General features: G+C 46.4%; 1 protein-coding gene across 1 annotated transcript in view; it reads left to right on the top strand.

Annotated features, from left to right (window-relative positions):
* Ros1 (ROS proto-oncogene 1, receptor tyrosine kinase) overlaps positions 1-19,449 on the top strand; it is a 145,184-nt gene that overhangs the window by 98,039 nt on the left and 27,696 nt on the right. The window contains exons 34-42 of the mRNA XM_023714195.1: positions 3,049-3,239; positions 5,006-5,089; positions 8,125-8,260; positions 9,583-9,745; positions 11,664-11,728; positions 12,812-12,941; positions 15,494-15,591; positions 15,789-15,992; positions 17,006-17,140. Coding sequence (XP_023569963.1) covers positions 3,049-3,239; positions 5,006-5,089; positions 8,125-8,260; positions 9,583-9,745; positions 11,664-11,728; positions 12,812-12,941; positions 15,494-15,591; positions 15,789-15,992; positions 17,006-17,140 — 1,206 coding nt within the window. The remainder of the gene's footprint in view (positions 1-3,048; positions 3,240-5,005; positions 5,090-8,124; positions 8,261-9,582; positions 9,746-11,663; positions 11,729-12,811; positions 12,942-15,493; positions 15,592-15,788; positions 15,993-17,005; positions 17,141-19,449) is intronic.

Raw genomic sequence — 19,449 nt, 5'->3', positions numbered from 1 at the left:
TCCTGCTTAAGGAGTTGAGCTGACGTGTGGTATCAGGTGATGATCTGGATGTAAATTTCTGGCTTTTGTTTTAGAAAAGCTGAATATACTCAGTGAAAACTGGCAACAAGCTTCACATTTTTTAAACTCTAATTTCGGGGAAGGACTGAAGCGGTGTGAAGCCTACGGGTCCCACAGGCTTCTCCTTTTCTTTTCACAAGATTGCAGTATGCAGTGTGCTCCCAGGACTGAACGTGAACTCTCCATGAAGACCAGCAGCTTAGGAGCAGCTTCCAGGGTGCACAGGCCACAGCGAGCCTCGGTTGGCCAGAAGGGCTGATTCCTGCCAGCCTGAGGGAAGCGTTCCAGATTCCAAGACACTCCCCTCACGGGACTATGAAGCCATCTTGTAAGAAGCTCCAAGGACAAAAGTCACTTCCATAATTATAGTCCAGCAACCTGAGCTCCAGATCTATTTTTGCTTCGTCTTGCTCTGGCATTCCTCTAACCGCAACCATTTTTCCTGCTCATGCTGGAGAATTCCCGTGGCCGTGCTTCTAACGGAAGCCTGGCGAAGTATGTTGCTGCTTGCGCACAATGAAATCCACCGTGGTCTGAGGAACTGTCTCCGGGGCCTGTGACTATAACTGCTTTCAACAGCCAGGTCACGCTCTAGTTCCCACTAGGACCCTTTTGGTGTGTCCCCTCAGTAGCACTGCTGTGGTTCAGGTCTAGACGCTCCCCCTGCCCAAAGCCTTCTGCAATCATGAGGGGCAGGCTGTTCAGAGGTGGCTAAATCTAGAGTTCACTATCGATTCATGGTCCGATGCTGGGCCACGGGAGTGAGTGTGTACCGGCCTAGGTGTGTGGCCTGCACACAGTACATGGGACAGAGAGAGGCTTGGCCTTCCCCCCGTCTTGCCACGCTTTCTGTCTTCTCCTGCCATGAACTGCCGCTCCTCTGCCTTGCAGCCAGTGGTTACGGACTGGACCTCTATGAACTATCAGCTAAACGAACTTTTCCTCATTGGACTTTAGGGTTGGGTATTTTGTTGGAGCAGTGAGAGAGAAGGAAGCAAGGCAAACACCTTCAGGGCATGGCTGCACAGGTCTCCACTGTGGAAGTGCCACTGCAGAAAGGCAAAGTAACAGTGGTGACTCAAGTGTCTCCCAGTTGGCTCTGTAGTGGGGACTGTCTGGGCTCTTGCTGCTGGTGTGATAGCAGGACGAGGTGTGAACTTTGGAGCTGGATAGGTGAACGAAGATGGTCACAACCAGGGGCCACCAACTGTGCGAATAACAGAAATTACTTCTACTGTCCTGGAAATTAGCATTCGGGCATCATGGTGTCAGCAGGCCCGCACTCTCTCTGAGGACTGTATGACAGGCTGTTGCCTTACTCCTAACTTTCGCGAGTGGCACAAGTCCCAAGTGCTCCTTGCTGGGCGGGTCACTCCAGCCTCTGCCCCTCACCCCCAGCTGGGCTTTTCCTAGAGGGAGTCTGTGTCTGAATTCCCATCTCCTCTTCTCCTAAGGGCATCAGTCCCTGAAGTAGGGCCCGGCCCCATCCAGAATGACCTCATCTTTACTTGGTCGCATCCGCCAAGACCACATTTGTAAGGTCACGTCCGTGAGTTCTAGTGGGTGTGGGCTAGGGCACACTGCTGGCGCAGCACGCAGACCATGTTTTAACCCTCCCTCACCTTCTTTTTACTTACGTTTCTGTAATCTATAACGTGCGGATGATGGGTGCAGTGCTCAAGCGAAGTCCATGTTTTCCTGTGCCTGCTTTGGTAGCCATGAAGGAATTCTTTTTTTTTTGGTACTGGAGGTTGAACTCAGGACCTTGTGTTTGCCAAGCAGGCACTTAAGAAAGAGTCTGCGAGCAGGCTCAAGGGCTGGGGTTCGATCCCCTGGCCTGAGTCACTATTGATCTGATTTTTTGTTTGTTTGTTTGGCGGAACCAGGGATTGAACTCAGGCCCTTGCTCTTGCCAAGGAAGCACTTATTCCACTGAGCCATCTCCCTGGCCATGAAGGACCACTTTAAAAATGCCCAGAGGCCTCTTGCTTTTGGGTTAGAGCTGTTCAAATCATCACATTGCCAGTGCTTGCCCCAAGGCTTCACAGCATGCACAAATGTGCTCACTGTGTCATCATGTGCTGCTCAGGATGGGCTGGGGGCAGCTGCTCCTGGGCACATGTGTGACCAGGCCTGCTTCCCTGATGGGCATGCCCACCCTGCCCTCCTCAGCTCAGTCCCCAATATCCTTTTGCTCTTTGAGGACAGCCACTCATTGCCTGGGACACAGCCAGATTGCACTGTGTTCCCCCAAGCTCCCGCTGGTGTAGTACCAAGTGCACATTTTTCAGGGCCACACGTGGTCAGTGGCATCTTAAAAGTTCTACACTGAAGTTCTCTTCATTGCCAAAGAAGACACACCTGACATCGAGCTTGGCCTCAGTCACCAATACAGCTTACGCATCCTGCTTTCTTCCCATGAGCCCAGTCTCTGCACTCTTTCCACCCTTCATGTGAAGAGCCATGTGGATTGGCTCTGCGGCAGAGTTTAACCAATACAGAAGGAAGCAATGACCCTTAAATCTCAGATGTAGTAACTCTGGAAGCTGAGCTATCACACATTCCTTGTAAATTTTATATTGTGTATTTTATCCAGATATGGTGAAAGTTATAAATAACACGAGACTGAAAATTAAGAAAAGTGGCAACTTCTTATTAAAAATTATGAAGTGATTTTCGTATGTGTTTGGAATTCTGAAGAGATTATACACAATTTTGAACAGTAGGAGAGTGATCCTCAGCTTTCTCTTGGTTGTTGATTCTTCATGACATTTTTAATGGACTGTGCTGGCCAGCTCGGAGCACAGTGTGGTCTGCAGAGTCATGGCCTGTGTTCCGCAGCCAAGTCACAAGGCAGGAATGAGGTCAAGGGTGGAGGGTGAACAGGCAGTCTCTGGTGCTGTCTTAGGCTGAGATCTTAGTCGACTAGAAATCACACTCATTTGCATCTGCATTTTCTGCATTGACTCTTTGCTGCTTCTTTTTCAGAAAGATCATTTCAGGTGACCCACAGAACCAGCAGTTAAGGTGGGAGATGGCCTTTAATGGGTCCTGCAGCAGCATTTGTATGTGGAAGTCCAAAAACCTGAAAGGAAAGTTTCAGTTCAGAGTAGTGGCTGTGAATCGTCTTGGATTTGGGGACTACAGTGGAGCCAGTGAGACTATCACCTTCCCTGGAGGTGTGTTGCAGTCTGTCCACCATGGCTTTTGTGGGGAGGCCTGGTGATACGGGGAGGCACACCCTGGACATTAGAAACAGGGAGGGGGACCGTGCAGCTTATAATCCCACCACTAAGTTACCCCATTCATCTGATGAGATCATTCTGGTGTCCTCTTAGTCCTCGGTGGCACTGAGCCTGCCACCTCAGGTCCATGCTCCTAAAGGGGCTTCCCAGGGTGCTCACGGTCTGGTCTTTATGCCCCAAGCCTTTGATCAAGTTCCTGGTCTCTCACCTTACACAGGAGGCCAGAGTCACCTTTGTGTCTTCTCTTCAGTTGTGCCCGTTTTTGGTTATGACACGTTATCTTTCTCATCAGATGGGTTGGAGATCACGGCACCACATTCGCTTTCTCTCTGTTCTGTTGGCTTTGCCCTTCCAGTGTCTCTGAAGAGTGCCATCTTCCTAGCTCTGCATTGGGTTTCCTCATTAGCGGTGTCATTTCTTGCCGGTGTCCTTGGCAGAAGCAACTGGTGACTGAATCCAGCTACGACACAACGAGCTGTACCACTTGAACCCTCTTTGAAAGACTCAAACTTATTCTTTATTTGGGGCCTTCAGCTTGGACTACAGACCTCTATGTGGCCTGCAGGGCCTTCTGTGACGCCCTCCAGTTGTACCTCACCTTTCCCTGCACTTGTCCTCGTGCTGTAGCCGAGCTAGCTGTCACCAGGCCTAGGGCTGGTGTTTCTTCTAGCCTAGTACGTGGGCCCTGCCATCTACGATGCATCCCTCATCCAGGATTTCCTTTCCTTCATTCTCTGCCACCTCAAATTCTTCTCATTCTTCCAGAACTAAGTTAAACCTATTTTGATGTGAAGAAGATACTCATTAGGAAAAGTTAATTGTTGCATTTTTACACACATTTCATGTAGAATGATGGTGGCAAACCCATAGCACACATTTTTTAAAGACAAAGATATAAAGGATGAGCTGTTTTTTTTTTTTTTTTTCCATTTGTGTATTTGGTACAGGGTCTCACTACACAGCTCAGACCTGTAGTGTTCCTCCCGTTTTCAGCCTCCCCAGTGCTGGGATTACAGGTGTGTGCCATCACACCTGGACACGGTGGCCTGCTCAGTGTACCCTGGGGGTGAGGCCAGTGCAGTATATGGGACCAGGGATCGAACCCGGGTCCCTACTCTTGCCAAAGTAGGTGCTTAGTCTGCTGAGCTATCTCACTGGCCCTGGATGAGCTGTTTTTTCTAAATTAAAACCTTAGGAGCCAGGTTCACTGTAACGGGGGCACTTTGTGAGAAGTAAGTGGGCCCAGACTCTGTTCTCTTTGTTTGTCTCCTCTTTGTGAGGGAAACAACCTAAGAAATTCTATGATTTCATGTTGGTTTCTCAGATTAGGATCCATGGAATAAGTGTATATGAAGATGTAGGAGAATAATCTCAACTATTTACTGTATGGAGACTGAGATGCTTTTGTCTCAAATTCATTAAATAATATACAGGTTTCCCTTATCACTTTCAAATAGAAGATTGTGTATTCCCACAGGCATTGGCAAAATAGCTGTTTGGAAAAAAATGGAAAAACTTTGCATTTGATTTCCCATGATGTATGTCATTTCATCATGGGTAATTTTAAAATTTCACCACTGGCTTACAAAAATACAGTAGGAGCTAGCTGTGGCTGACCGTCCTGTGAGTGCTTGTGTACAACTGAGGGAGGCTTCAGCCTCATCCTGGAATTCATATCTTTTTCTCATTTGTGTCATTAGATGATTCGTGGATCCCAGAAATGAGTCTAACGCTCCTCATCATAGTTGGAGTATTTCTGGTCATTACGATCTCACTGGCCTTTGGTAAGTATCACAGGTTTTAAAATAGATAATAATCTACCATCTCACACTCTCAGTTATATCTTAGTATCTCTAAGCTCCTGCATACAACATGACTTGACCGCAGAAGTTCATAAAGCTCGGTGTCCCCCAGCCCCTTTTTTCTAGCCACTCACGTCTGTGATTTCCTGAGTCAAGGGCCGTGTTGGTCTGGTCTCTGACGCTGTGCAGGCTACTTTGGTCCCGGTGTTGGAGGCTCTGTCAGGACCCTCCCACTGGGGGTTCAGCAAGAGCAAAGAAAAGGAGCAGCATGTCCCACCATGCCCTCCCAGACACCTCTGGCTGTTCCCACGGCACCGCATTAGCATCCAGCGAGGGACCGATCCTTTAACATGGTACTCTTGGGACGGTCTGAGTCCAAAGCAGCAAGAAGTAACAATCTCATGGAAAATGCAGCTGTACATACATTTTGTGGCATTCTTCAGATAAACTTTCCACAGCGGCTCCATATTTCAGCTTTCCTTAGGTTGTTTCTGATTGGCTATAGCAAGTGTTTTGTGGCTTATAGATTGAAATGAATAAAAGAAAAGGGACTCTGGGTACAAAATAAGTGTAGGATTAGTGGGAGGCCAGTGACCATCCCTGGTTGGGACGGCTTTGGTCTCCAGGCAGACAGCCTGCGTTGGAGTGAGCAGGGCCTCTTTGCACAAGATCCATTTCTGGCTGATAGTATTCACATTTGCTTTCAGACATCTGTCTGCTTATTTCAAATCCCTGCTGCCTTACAAATGACCAGAAATAAAGAACAATTTGTTTGCATAGGTGGAAAGTTACCCATTTTATGCTAATGTGCTGGCCCTAAAGAATAACCCCTTTTATTTTATTTTTTTCCATAATTTTATTGAGAAATAGCAATGAGACAGTTTCAAATCAAATTGGTAGGACAGTTTCAATAATTAACACATTGCATACATTCTTCCTAGTGGGTTATTTGCTGTACAAGATGCAGACATGATATCCTATTTACAAACACCATTAGAACAAATCCCTCTATTCATTAAGAGAATATAACTATCCTAACCATTTTGAATACACAGATACAAAACGGACATTCATCTGTATACCCCTTTTTTGTTTAGTTCCGTCATTTGAATATTATAGGTGTGTTAACTCAGCAAAATATTCTAAAAGAGTCCAGTAGCCCATAATAGTATTGTAACTCCCTCCTTTTAAAGGTTAAGTTTAATGATGAGAAAATACAGTGACAGCCCCAAAAGATGTTGTGAGACATTGGGTGTACAGGGTGAAGACAGTGACTGTGCTTGCCTGTTCCTGGTGTTTCCTCAGTGTTCATAGCATTGTCTTTCTGTTCCCAAATGTCAGTCTGGGTTGCATGATAGGAGATGCCCTAACTGTTGTTGACATCAGTGCTCCCAGCATGATGAGCGCTACTAGGAACCCACCCAGGCATGTGCTCAGAAGGCTGGGGCTGCTTCTGCTTATAAATGAGAAGTTACCGAGGGTGGTTGAAGGGAGAGCTGCAAACAGCGGTTGAGTTCTCCAGGACAGAAAGCCTGTGCATGGGGCTGTTCTAGGCATTCTCTCTCTGAAGCTCTTGGAGGAGGAGGTATGGGAGAGAATGCTGAACTGGAATTGAGGCTTCACTTCACAGATTTGACCAGGCAGTAAATGACACTCCTTCAGCTAGCTGGGAACGCTGAGCATTTTGGCTGGCCCTCCCAGGATTGTAACTGCGGTTCCAGCGTGTCTAAGCCTCATGCGGCTGGTGTCTGAGCTGCTCAGCCGGCCCCTCCAGGAGTATGGTATATTTGGCAGTCGGTGCAGAGGCGTGACTGCCATTTGCTCTCCTCTGGGGAAGGAACCCTTCATCTGACCTTTGCCTCCTGTTGTGTATCAGCATTGTCTAAACCCCTGGTTCTGCCAGTGAGCCAGCTAATGCAGACACCTACTGTGGCCCTCCAGATGTCCTATGGAAAGCTGACCTTCTCAGGACTTCCAGGTCTTTATTCTGTTTGATACTCATGGATTTTTGAGGGTACTGAAACTAATTCAAATTCTGCTTTTATTATCAGTGCATGTGGTTTTACATCTAGGAGTGTGTAAATGCATGAGAGAAGACTGAGTTATTAAACCAGTGAGAAGCAGCAGTTCTTTTAAAATTGATATTGTCGTGAGAACTCTCATCGATCATATTTGAAACAAGGGTTTAAAAATAAGTGTCGACGGTCTTTGTGTGGAAGAGCAGTCATCCCTAATGTGTAATGTCAGTTTTAGGGTTGGGAGCAGAGTGAAGTGAAGAGCCACACTGCTGGCTGCAGGACTTTGCCCCCTTAGTGGGGAAGTAAGGCTCGGCTGCGTGGAAGAGGACCAGCCAGACTAGCAACATGTGACATGAATGGGACCTTATGGAGGAGGGTTGCAGTGCCGCGGGGTGCTGAGGCTCACGGGGGCCTGCAGAGCGCGCAGAGGGCAGAGCCAGCACATGGCACCTGGGCCTGCAGAGCGCGCAGAGGGCAGAGCCAGCAGATGGCGCCTGGGCCTGCAGAGCCAGAGGAGGGCAGAGCCAGCACATGGCGCCTGGGCCTGCAGAGCCAGCAGAGGGCAGAGCGCGCAGAGGGCAGAGCCCGCAGATGGCGCCTGGGCCTGCAGAGCGCGCAGAGGGCAGAGCCCGCAGATGGCGCCTGGGCCTGCAGAGCGCGTAGAGGGCAGAGCCCGCAGATGGCGCCTGGGCCTGCAGAGCGCGTAGAGGGCAGAGCCCGCAGATGGCACCTGGGCCTGCAGAGCGCGTAGAGGGCAGAGCCCGCAGATGGCACCTGGGCCTGCAGAGCCAGAGGAGGGCAGAGCCAGCAGGAGGGCGCGTGGGCCTGCATACATGTGTAAATTGTGTTATTAGGTGGCACTTTACCTGGGTTTCATTAGTTTTTCCATTGTACGCATATTTTTTCAGTCCAGTTATTCTACCAATAGTGCCCTTATACATTAGCATTTAACAAACAAAAACAGTATTTTATTTTCTAACTTGTCTTTTTCCTTTGTAGTCTGGCGTAAGGGATTCACGAATCGGGAAGCTTTCAAGGGAGCACTGGCTGTTCTAGCGTGTGAAGACAAGGAGCTGGCCGAGCTGCGAGGCCCCATGGCTGGCGTGGGGCTGGCCAATGCCTGCTATGCTGTCCAGTAGGTGGCCCAGGCCCCAGTGTGGCGCATGTAGGCGAAGAGCGGGTGACGAGAGGAGTGCCCGTGTAGTCCCTTAGTCAGGCGTAGTTGTTGGTAACTCTCAGATAAGTTATGTGGTCACCTGTGAGAGAGACAGCAATACTCACTGGTTTGCAGTGCTTTGCCATGTAGTTCAAAAGTAACTGAAAAAGATAACATTGAAGAGAGTAGATGGAGTATTTCTCTTTCTTTCTTTCTTTCTTTCTTTCTTTCTTTCTTTGTTTTGTTTTGTTTTGTTTTGTTTTGTTTTGTTTTGTTTTTTGTGGCCAGCTCGACCTGCTCTGGGGGCAGGGCTGGCGGGGCATGTGGTGCTGAGGATTGAACCGTGGCCCCTACCCTTGCCTAAGCTTGCCTAAGCAGGCGCTTTAGACCACTCAGCTAGCTTGCCTGCCTAAGAGAGTAGATGGAAATGGGACTAGTTCACTGGAGATAATGTTTGTGAAGAAATTCTGAAGGTCCTTTTATGCCAATTTTATTCCATTTCAGAAATTGGATGGTGATTACCTGTAAAATTTCTTTAAGATTAATGAGTTTTAAATTTCTGTTGTCATAAAGAAGGGAAATATTTAGGTGTATTTTTACACTAGACATCATATTATGGTGTATGCAAATAAGAATTATACTATACTATATTATGTTATATTATATTATATATTGCTTCTAGAACTTTGTGACCCAAGACATGCACACAAAGGACTTGACGTAGACACAGAAGTGACCTAGATTATCTATTCAGAGATGACTTTTCTTTGGGAAAATACTCATCATCTCTGATATTCTAGATTATTAAAAGATTTAAAGTTTTTTTAAATGTAGAATTTCTTAACCTCATAATATTCAAGTGTGAAGACTAGCTTTCTAAAAATTAACCTGATTGTGATGGAGGCAACTTTTGTGGTCACAGTAAATCCTGTTCTGCATGGAGATCAGGTGTGTGAAACAAAGCAAAAGCTCATAAGCCGAGATGCACATACAGCTATTTACATAAATATACAATCTGGAGAAGTAAATAACTTCTACAGAATTAGCCACAATGGCACTCTCAACATGCACATGCACACACACACACCCACCCACCCAATATACACACACTCGTGCACACACAGATTTCAGGAAGTGAAGTGATGTGCTCAGCGTAGGAGATGGAGTGGAGAAGTGTAAGAGGAACACAACATGGCATGTCACCATGTCATCTGGAATGGACAGTGCTGCAAGGGCCTGAGATTGCTCTTTCTCAAAGGCAACATAGACTTTGGGAGAGCAAACACATTGTTATTTTACAGTACTCTTCCAACCCAAGAGGAAATTCAAAATCTTCCTGCTTTCCCTCGGGAGAAACTGAGTCTGCGTGTCTTGCTGGGTAGTGGAGCCTTTGGAGAGGTGTATGAAGGGACAGCCATAGACATCTTGGGAGCTGGAAGTGGAGAAATCAAAGTAGCAGTGAAGGTAACAATCTCTATACTCCTTGGCCACCACCTCTGCGTGGGTGCCTGGGTGCACCTGTAATAAAAGCTGAGCTCTCTTACTTTGAAAGACTGAGCAGTGGTGTGAATCCGGTAACAGCAGTGCACTGCCCAGCTCAGTAGAGCTGAAAGAGAGGGTTTGGAGTGCACTGAAAATAAAGAAATAATGTTTAAAGTGAGGATATGCAAATCTCTTATCATCACCCAATGCATATGTGAATCAAAATATCAGTTGTACATTATAAATACATATGAAGAGTAGGCCAATTAAAAATAAACTTAATTTTAAAGTTTTATTCATAGAATATAGATGTTTGTCCATAAGTCAAAAATTTCCCATTTTCTACATTGGTTCTCTAATGAACAGAGGAAATCACCAGGGTTTATGTTACCTTTAAGGTCATTAATTAGTTAAGACCTAGCTAAGAGTTTTTACCCATCCAATGTAGTGTAAGAGAACCAGAGTTGTAAAATGCATCCTCAAGAAACAAGACGGAGGCCCAACAAATGTTTTCTCAAGAGGGAAGACAGTGAATGTTTAACTTGCTGACTGTGTCATCGCTGTCACAACTGCTCTGCTCTGCCCCTGCAACTCCAAAGCAGGCACTGTCAGTACGTAAACAGACAAGTGTGAGTTTATGCCAATAAAGCCTCATGGACATTGAAATGTGAGTTCATAACAAGTTTGTGTTGCGGTGTTTCATGTGCCATTAAAGAGTAGTCTTTTGATTTTAGTTTGAGACCATGAGTTCTCTAGAAATGTGAGGCACACTTGGTGTGGCTTGCTCATCTCTGTATCGTGTGGCTGGTGGTCGTAGCCAGTTTAATTATTTCTAAGGAAGCATTGGCTGTGCTCTTGTATTCCTGTAACATGTTCTTTTGATAATGGGGTAATAAGTCTTTTGTGTAATTGAGCAATATCCTGATCACTTCTTGTTAGGGACTTGCTGCTTTGATGGTAGGCTATACAATGAGATTTGGAAGCATTCTGTCTACTTCCTAATATGTTTTAAAAGAGTTACTCCAGCTCCAAGTGATTTAAGCAAAGGCTTTTCCCATGGAGTAGTATGTCTACTGACCTTGGTGCAATAGCACATGAGCTCAGAGGTGGCGTCTTGGAAATTCCCTCACCTTTCCTTGATGCTTGCTGCCTCGCAGTTCACAGGAGGCGGGCAGAGAGCAAAGCTTCACACCTCCCTCCAGCCACAGCTTCTCTCTGTCTCAGCAGTTTTCCTCTTATATCTCATGGACTAGAATCAAGTCAGACGACCACTTGTATGAGTAAGGGAGGCTGGAGAATTTCAGAAAAAAATTCATAATTAACTTAGACCAGCTACCAACATTGGAGCAGCAGGCCTCCAGGAGATAAGCTAGGGTGCTGTTAACAAGAGCACCAAGGAAAAAGACGCTGAACAGAAAGACTTGAAGAATGAACTTCTGATCTATTAGATGCCAAAATTCGTTTTTCCTTAAAATTTGTGTATTTTGGAGATATATAAATATCAAGACCTCTGCTAGGTCTTTTATCTAACAGAATTTGCTATATGAATACTGGCAATAACAGAAGATTAGTAGAGCACATATACATGTATCTATTTTCACTTTTCAGCATGAATGCTGGGGGGCTCCACTAATTCTGAGCTCCAAGAGTTATTTGCTATTTTGATTCCTCTTGATATCTGATCCTTCATATGTGTTTGTGTGTACTTGGGAATAAACTCAGGGGCCTTACACTGAGCTATGTCCCCCACACTATTTTTATTTTGTATTTTGAGATAGGGTCTTGCTAAATTGCCCAGTCTGGGCTTGAACTTAAGGTTCTCTTTCCTCAGATGCCCAGAGTTCTGAGATTACAGGTGTGCACCCCTGTACCAGCTTCCTGACTTGTTTTTATGTTGCAGACTTTGAAGAAGGGCTCCACAGACCAGGAGAAGATTGAATTCCTCAAAGAGGCACATCTGATGAGGTACCAGAGAAGCTGTGGGACACTTCTGCTTTTCTGGGCAGAAAGGTTTTACATGTGTGTGTTGAGTTGTTAACATCAACAAGGACCTGGGCCGGCCAGATAACTCAGCAGACTAGAACACATGCTTAGGCAGATGCAGGGACTGGGGTTCAATCCCCATGGCAGTGCTGGCCCTGCCCCTGCGCGTGCTGAGACTGGGTGTGGTGGCATACACCTGTAATGCCAGTGCCTGGGAGGCTGAAAACAGGAGGGTCACTAGGAGTCTGATCTGTGTAGTGAGATCCTGTAGACCCTGTACTAAGTACATAAAAATAAAAGAATGACCAGGCGTAATAGGTCTTGCTCATCAAATAGGACTTAAGGACTTAAAAGGAAATAGTTTTCTGGTAGCAAACACTCCACAGAAGCCAGTCTTTGGATTCTGGCAAGGCTTCCTCAGGCGAAAGGTCAACTTTCTTTTCCCTGCAGAAGGACAGTGTTTGCAAGTGAATTCAAAAGCATTCTTCTGAAATCATGATACACTGGCCGAGTAGACCTAGCTCAGTTAAGCGGCCCACCTGTGATCCTTCTGCTGTCCAGTAACCTTGCCCTTGAGGTGTCAGTGAGTTTGTGGTCATGAGAAGTGATCACTAAAGAGCAGACCCCGGGCCTGGGCTCCAGCCACGGGGCTGGAACTTATACATTTTGAGGTTTTATGAAAGCAGCATGCCCAGAACCTGCTGGTCTGAGTTATTTCTCTATAAGGGAGAACATATTTCACACTTGTGATAAAAAACATAATGTTTCAAATACTCACTGAAGACAGATACTGGTCAAAATTGCTTTCTTTCCAAAATACAAGCTAGTCAATATAGAAGTTACTTCTCAAATCTGCCCTCCTCTGTCACATGCATTGGCCACTAGGGGCTGCCATGTTCCCTTCCTGAGGAGCGCTGGAGCAGGCTCAGAAAGGGCAGCTTCCCTTCCACAGGCAGCAGGGCTTCAGAAAGAAGCTGCAGGCATGAGACTGCTGCATTCGGAGAGCACCTAGTGGGGCTCCTGCTGCTGCCATGAGCTCACCCGGTGCATCCTCTCCCCTTCCAGCAAGTTTGATCACCCCAACATTCTGAAGCAGCTCGGCGTCTGTCTGTTGAATGAACCCCAGTACCTTATTCTGGAGTTGATGGAAGGAGGGGACCTTCTCACTTACCTGCGGAAAGCCCGGATGACAACGGTAGGCTCAGGATTGGTTTCCTAATGCAGAACGCCCTGTAGATTCCTCCTAATATTGTCGTTACATTCAATAAGTTGTGGAGGAAACTTAGAAATGTTCTGTGGAAAAAAACTTCCTATTTCTTGTATGTAGATTAGGGAGATTGGAACTTGGGTGAATATTTGAGTCTGCATTTAGTATTTAATGGGAAAATCGTTCTTCACATTTACAATCTTGTGTTTTTCTTTTTCTGGAGAAAAGACACTCTGCTGGGTGGCAGTGGGAAGCACAGCATTGTGTTCCATCCATTTGCTGCCCCGTCCTAAACTGCATTCCATGCTAGAATCCTTGCTACGCCCTGGACTTGGGGTCAGCTCCACTGACCCCGTCTACTTAGGCAGACTACCTGTGGATTTTAGTAGCATCTGAAGCTTATATTGGCTGAAACAAAACTCTTGAGTTTGTGTTTGGGATCCAGAAAACTTGGAGTAGCACTGTGTTTTCAGAGTTCAGATTGTTCATCTACAGGCTGGGACGCTAAATTTAAAAGTATCTTAAAACTTTTTAGATTCAGTATTCTAAGATTGTATGAAGATAGAAAAAAGAAAAACAAAAGTCATCTCAAATGATACAAACAAAATATATAGTAGTAAATGTGTTGTCTTTCAGATACAATTCAGTTTGTCAAATTTGTGTGTGGTGTTTATTGTAGGACAGAGGAGGTATGGCTCTTGCCACATGGTGAGATTGGAAGGCACATATAAATAGTCCATTTGTGATGGAAAGTGGAAGGATCTATGAGAGTGGGGTAGCAAATGCGTGGATGGAGGAGAGCTGATTCCAAAGGAGAGCATGGAAGGAGTTGTGGAGGAGCAGATGTAAGAGCTGCTGAACAAAACTTCCTAGTGAGTCTTAAGGCTGAGGCTGGGGAAGATCCCAGTCAAGGATCCTGGGTCTGGAGGCCTGGCCAGAGCGAGCTGGCAGGCAGGGGCAGTGCCTGAGCCAACGGGCCCAGCCAGCAGCTGGAGTCCCAACAGTCTGCCACAGGGGACACAATGAGCAGGAAATGGTCAGGGAGCCACGTAGTCAGCATGGTAGATGTCCTGCCGGCAAGGCCACGGACAAGCCATGGGCTGAAGTTCAGCGTCAGTATTGAGGGACGTCAGAAGGACTTTCTGAGAAGGTCAAAGCAAGATTCTGTTCACATATGAATCAGTGAAAGAGTCAGGGCATGCGCCAGAGACAGGAGTGCAGGCCACCTGAGGCAGACAGGTGGAGAGGGCATCAACGAACACCTGGCTGTCAGCCGTGTGCAGCTGCATGTGGAGATGCCGAGACCATGATGTCGGCGTCTTCTCCAGCTTCACAGGGAGATGTGAGCTTGTCAGAAGAGGCTGGGGAGGAGGCGTAAGACAGCCCCATGAGAGGAGGGGGGCTCTGGGCCTTGAGAGTCACCCAAGCTCAGGGGAGGTTGTGGATGAACAGCAAGGATAGAGGAACCATTCCAGAAAGCAAATGTGAACAGGAAAAAGGAGAAGTGGGGAGAAGTGCAGCTCAGGAAAGGAATGATGCACAGTTCAGTGACTGGGACTCAGGTGGTGAGGGGCAGAGAGGCTGCGGCCAGAGGCCGGTGTGCTGTGTGCACAGCAGTGCGGAGCGGCTAGATGCCCACGGGGCAGGCCTGGGCTGGGGTGGAGGGGAGCTGAGCAGGGAAACTCGGCAAGGGAGGGGCACAGATAATGCCTGGTGCCGCCTCTCTGCAAGCACTTTAGGGTTTTCCCACCTGGGAATCCAGTCCAGGCTCAAGTGCAAAGTCATACTTGGTCTTTGGATAAGAGGCATAATCTAACCTTGAAATAAGATGTAGTTAACAACTTATGGGGGGCTCCTGGGGACTGATTCCATGGTCCAGAATAACAGAATGCAAAGGCGTTGGGCCAATAACTGAAGTAGCCAGCACCATGGAGCAGTTACTGTTACCAGGAGTGACTGACTGGGTTACACTGTGCGTTGACATCAAGGGTGTCGCTGGACCCTTGCGAGGCAGGGTCATGCTGCGCAGTTGACCTCTGAGGACATGCTTAGTTAATTAAGCAACGTAAGTTCATACAACTAGTTAATACGCAGAACTAGGTTTCAGATTTTGGTCTGTCTGACCTCACGCCTTAAGACCTTTCCAGTAAAGACTCTACATCACTTCTACTTAATATAAAAGTCACCATCATGTATACTTGCACAGAAAACATACCCGTTATTTTTCTCTTGTCTGAATTGTTTCGATAATGACTAAAAGTTCCTTCAGAAGAGGGATGGCACGCCTTTTAGAAACACAGCGCCCAGACTGCGCATGCCTCCTCTCCTGGCTCCGCTACTCCTCCCGGGGCGTGCGTGGCCCTGCGTGAGCTCGGCTGCTGGGCTGCGGGCCCAGCTGGGCGTGTTTGCTCTAGTGTGCGTGCCATAGGCTGCCGCCACTGCTTCAGCAGATCAGTCGTCGCTGCGAGCATGCGTGTGCGTGCGAGTATGTGCAGAGTGCAAGTAATAAAAGTGCTGCCCTTCGCCTTCGCCTGCCCCAGCTCCGCGGCCCTTTGCTCAGCCTGGCTCACCTGGTGGACCTCTGTGTGGATGTTTCAAAAGGCTGTGTCTACTTGGAGCAGATGCGTTTCATCCACAGGTACGGTCACATTCCGGGTACAAAATGACGACGGCGATTGGCATAGCACTCGCCTGTAGTTGGGGGGAAGCACACAGGATAACCAGACATTCTCATTCCTTCAAAACAGCACAGTTTTGTAGGAGTCTGTCCTCCTTACAGACCCACGAACATTCCTGTCTGCCCTCTGGAGTTATTACATATACCTTCTGCCCTAGGGATCTGGCAGCCCGCAATTGCCTGGTCTCTGTGAAAGACTACACTAGCGCTTCACGGATAGTGAAGATTGGGGACTTTGGCCTCGCAAGGGACATCTACAAAAATGATTACTACAGGAAGCGAGGGGAAGGCTTGCTACCTGTTCGCTGGATGGCTCCGGAGAGTCTGATGGATGGGATCTTCACGACTCAGTCTGATGTTTGGTGAGCCGAGCTACACAGGACACAGAAGTGGCAGAGCTGGCAGACCTCAGGGCCAAAAGGGATCTTGAAAGGATGCCTAGTCTTGTTTATTTGTTTTTAATAGGAGAAAACAGAAGACCAAAGAGGTTAAGTGGCTTACCTCAGCTGGTGGTCAAGGTGCTGCTGTTCCTGGGTCTCAGGCATTAAAATCCCTCCTGAATCAGCTTTTTCCTTTCATTGCACATCTAAATACGAAAGGGACACATCCGCCACAAGGGTCTTATTATGCTTCAAAGCTGTGCAGGTGTATAGCTAACAGAACATGGTGCTTATGGCCTCATGTGCCAGCGTGTGAGTGAACGCCCTTAAGTTTGGGTGTTTTCTTTTTTAACTTGAAGGTGCACTTTAAACTGATTGCAAAGTTTCGCTGTATCTCTATTATTTGAATAAGATTTTTTATTTTTGCTGTGGGCCTCCCACTTTTAGTCAGAGTTGGGTAAAATGTAAGGATTTGCTCCGTGACTTTTAAGCTGGTCCAGTCATGGAAAATTGTGGGTGAGATGAAGTTGGTCCTGCCTGATGCTGGTGTTTCGCCCATGAAGTTTCTCCCCTGCTCCCTGTCCTCCTGTCCCCTTCACGTGGGGCACTGGGGACCTGCTCCCTTGCTCACGCTCCAGGCACTTGTAGATTTGTGCTGTGAAAGCCTGAGATAGTGGGGGTGTGGGGGGCAGTCGGCAGAGGACTGGAGTGTGCAGGTGCTTTGCACACATGTGTGTACATGTGTGAGTGCATGTGCCAGTGTGTGCACATGTGTCCAGGTCTGTGTGTACATGTGAGCTCCCTCAAAGCCTGTTCATCATCTTTGAACAATGCTCATGTGCGATATATTTTCTACTTTTTAACAGATCAGCCTGAGTTCATGCCTCCTGTTGGCCTTGTAGAAGGCCGGGACACCAGCTGCGAGATAGACTCCAGAGCGCCAGCACAAGGGTGCTGTAACGAGCATAATTACACACCACCTTTTGTTACCCTAGGTCTTTTGGAATTCTGATTTGGGAGATTTTAACTCTTGGTCATCAACCATATCCAGCACATTCGAACCTTGATGTCTTAAACTATGTGCAAGCAGGCGGGAGACTGGAGCCACCAAGAAACTGCCCCCAAGGCCTGTAAGTTGCTGTGTTAGCACGTGCACCCTAAAGCAAAAAGCATGTGTGCGCAAGAACTTGGCTTCATGAGTGAGACATGCTAAAATGAACCAAAATTTACCTATTTGTATTGCGCATAAAATATAAAATACTGTGGCACTTAATGTGCTAAGTGTATCATGATTTTTTTAGTATATATATATATATATTTAGTATATAAAATATTATATATATATAATATTTCATTCAGGCACCACATTTTTTTAAGAGTAGAATATATTTATTGGGGGAAGGAATGCTCCTATCCGAGAGAGAGGCAGAAGGGACCGCCCAAGTGGGTTGTCCCTGGGAAGCTGTCTCTTCCAGAGACTTTTAGAGAGGAAAACCAAACAGTGAGGCAGGACTAAGGCGGTAGAGAACATGGGAACTCACTTAAGTGGACATGAGGTGGTACAAAACTATGGTCAGCCAATGAGATTACAAGCACCATTGCTCAGGTAAAATTGATTAAATCTAGTACCAAATGGGGAAGTGAATCACGTAGCAAGCGGGCATGAATATGGGGCAGGGTCTCTTCCTGTTGGGGGTTGGGTTAGTGACTCATTTGGGCTCTTTCAAGGTGAATGATACCTATTTAGAATATCAATCACTGATGCCCATCCCTAGGGAAGTATGTAGCTATATTTGTTTTCTATCTTGAGGTCTGGCCCATAGGGTTGTATCTGTCTCTTCCAAGTTGCAAAGTCACCTTATCTTCCATATTGTCTCCTTGAAGGCCTAGCCCTGTCTGACTGTCTATAATATTTCTATGTAATGCAGCTGCCTACAACATTCCTTCCCACCCCAAGAAGTAAGCTGAACTGCTGTGAGGGAACCATGGGCAATGACTCCTCTGGCTTCTTCAGGCTGAAAGGGGTCATAGTTGTTGACTGGCAGTCAGAGATACTCTCCAGAGGTTCTACCTAAAGACCCTCAATAGACACCAGGCATTTTCATCTTGGGTAGGGGTATAGCTTTGAATCTGGAGGAGACAAAGCCAAAGAATTAAACATGCATTGGTCAAATAATCACATCAACAGGATAATTATGAATATAGTCAAAGATTTGTATGAAGTAGATAGTAATAATTTTCCATAAACATTTTAAAAATGGTGTCCTGGGGACCCTCAGCATCTTACATATCATTTATTTGATATCTAATATTTTGACCAGCTATTGAGACATTAGAAGGATCTGGAATATCATAACATTTTAAAGTTTATAATTATAAAAAGACTAGTTAGAACTCTTTGTCCATTAGCAGAGATCTCTTACATGTGGGGCTTAATCCCTTTTGTATCTTCCATGGCCATTGGGTATTGTCTCAAATGAACTGGCCAACTCTTACTATTAGTGGGGTACATGAATTACAGGACCTGGGAGAACACTCTCCAGCTGGCAAGTGGGGCCACTGGCTGGGTAACTACTGACACACCTGCATGGCATCTAGTTTAGCAAGCTTTCTCCTTGTATTGGCAGTTAGCATGGGGTCCCTGAGGCTGAGAGGGGAAGACCCATGACCACCTCAATCTGAAACTTCTTCTGACTCCATCATGAACACTTTCTTTTTTTCCTTCTCTAGCAGCTTTGGACATTTTTGCTTGAAATCTCCCTTCTCTCTGTCTGGATCCGGGGAAACCTCAACCTTTTCCCTGTTTCCTGACTGACCTTCATTCCTTAGGCTTCTAGTATCACTATTCCCATTTTCTGTCTATAATTCCATTCTGTGTGAAATGGAATTTCTACTATGAAACACCTCGACTGAGACCAATTCATTCCTGCAAACCCTTTTTACTTCTGCAGGTCACGTATCTGAGGCCCACTAAGGAAGATATGATTTTTTGGTTTTAAGGCCTCCTGCAGGCAGCCCTATCCAGGGAATGTGAGGGCAACTTCCCTGTAGTAGATTTCTTTCCCCCCCCTTTTTTTTTTTTTTTTTCAAACCAAACTGGTAGGACAGTTTCAATAATTAACACATTGCATACATTCTTCCTAGTGGTTAATTGCTGTACAAGATGCAGACATGATATCCTACTTACAAAAAACATTAGAACAAATCCCTCTATTCATTAAGAGAATGTAACTGTATATCAATCCTAGCCATTTGAATACACAGATACAAAATGGACATTCATCCGTATCCTCTTTTTTAAGTTCCGTTATTTGAATATTATAGGTATGTAAACTCAGCAAAATATTCTAAAAGAGTCCAGTAGCCCATAATAGTTTTGGGTCTTCCGCTTGACTGGCAATGTCAGAAATTGTTGACCTGAGTCCCCTACAGCTCAACA

The sequence above is a fragment of the Octodon degus genome, unplaced genomic scaffold, assembly GCF_000260255.1.
Source record: "Octodon degus isolate 3935 unplaced genomic scaffold, OctDeg1.0 scaffold00034, whole genome shotgun sequence".
NCBI lineage: Eukaryota > Metazoa > Chordata > Mammalia > Rodentia > Octodontidae > Octodon > Octodon degus.
This window is presented reverse-complemented; position numbering and strand designations above follow the sequence as displayed.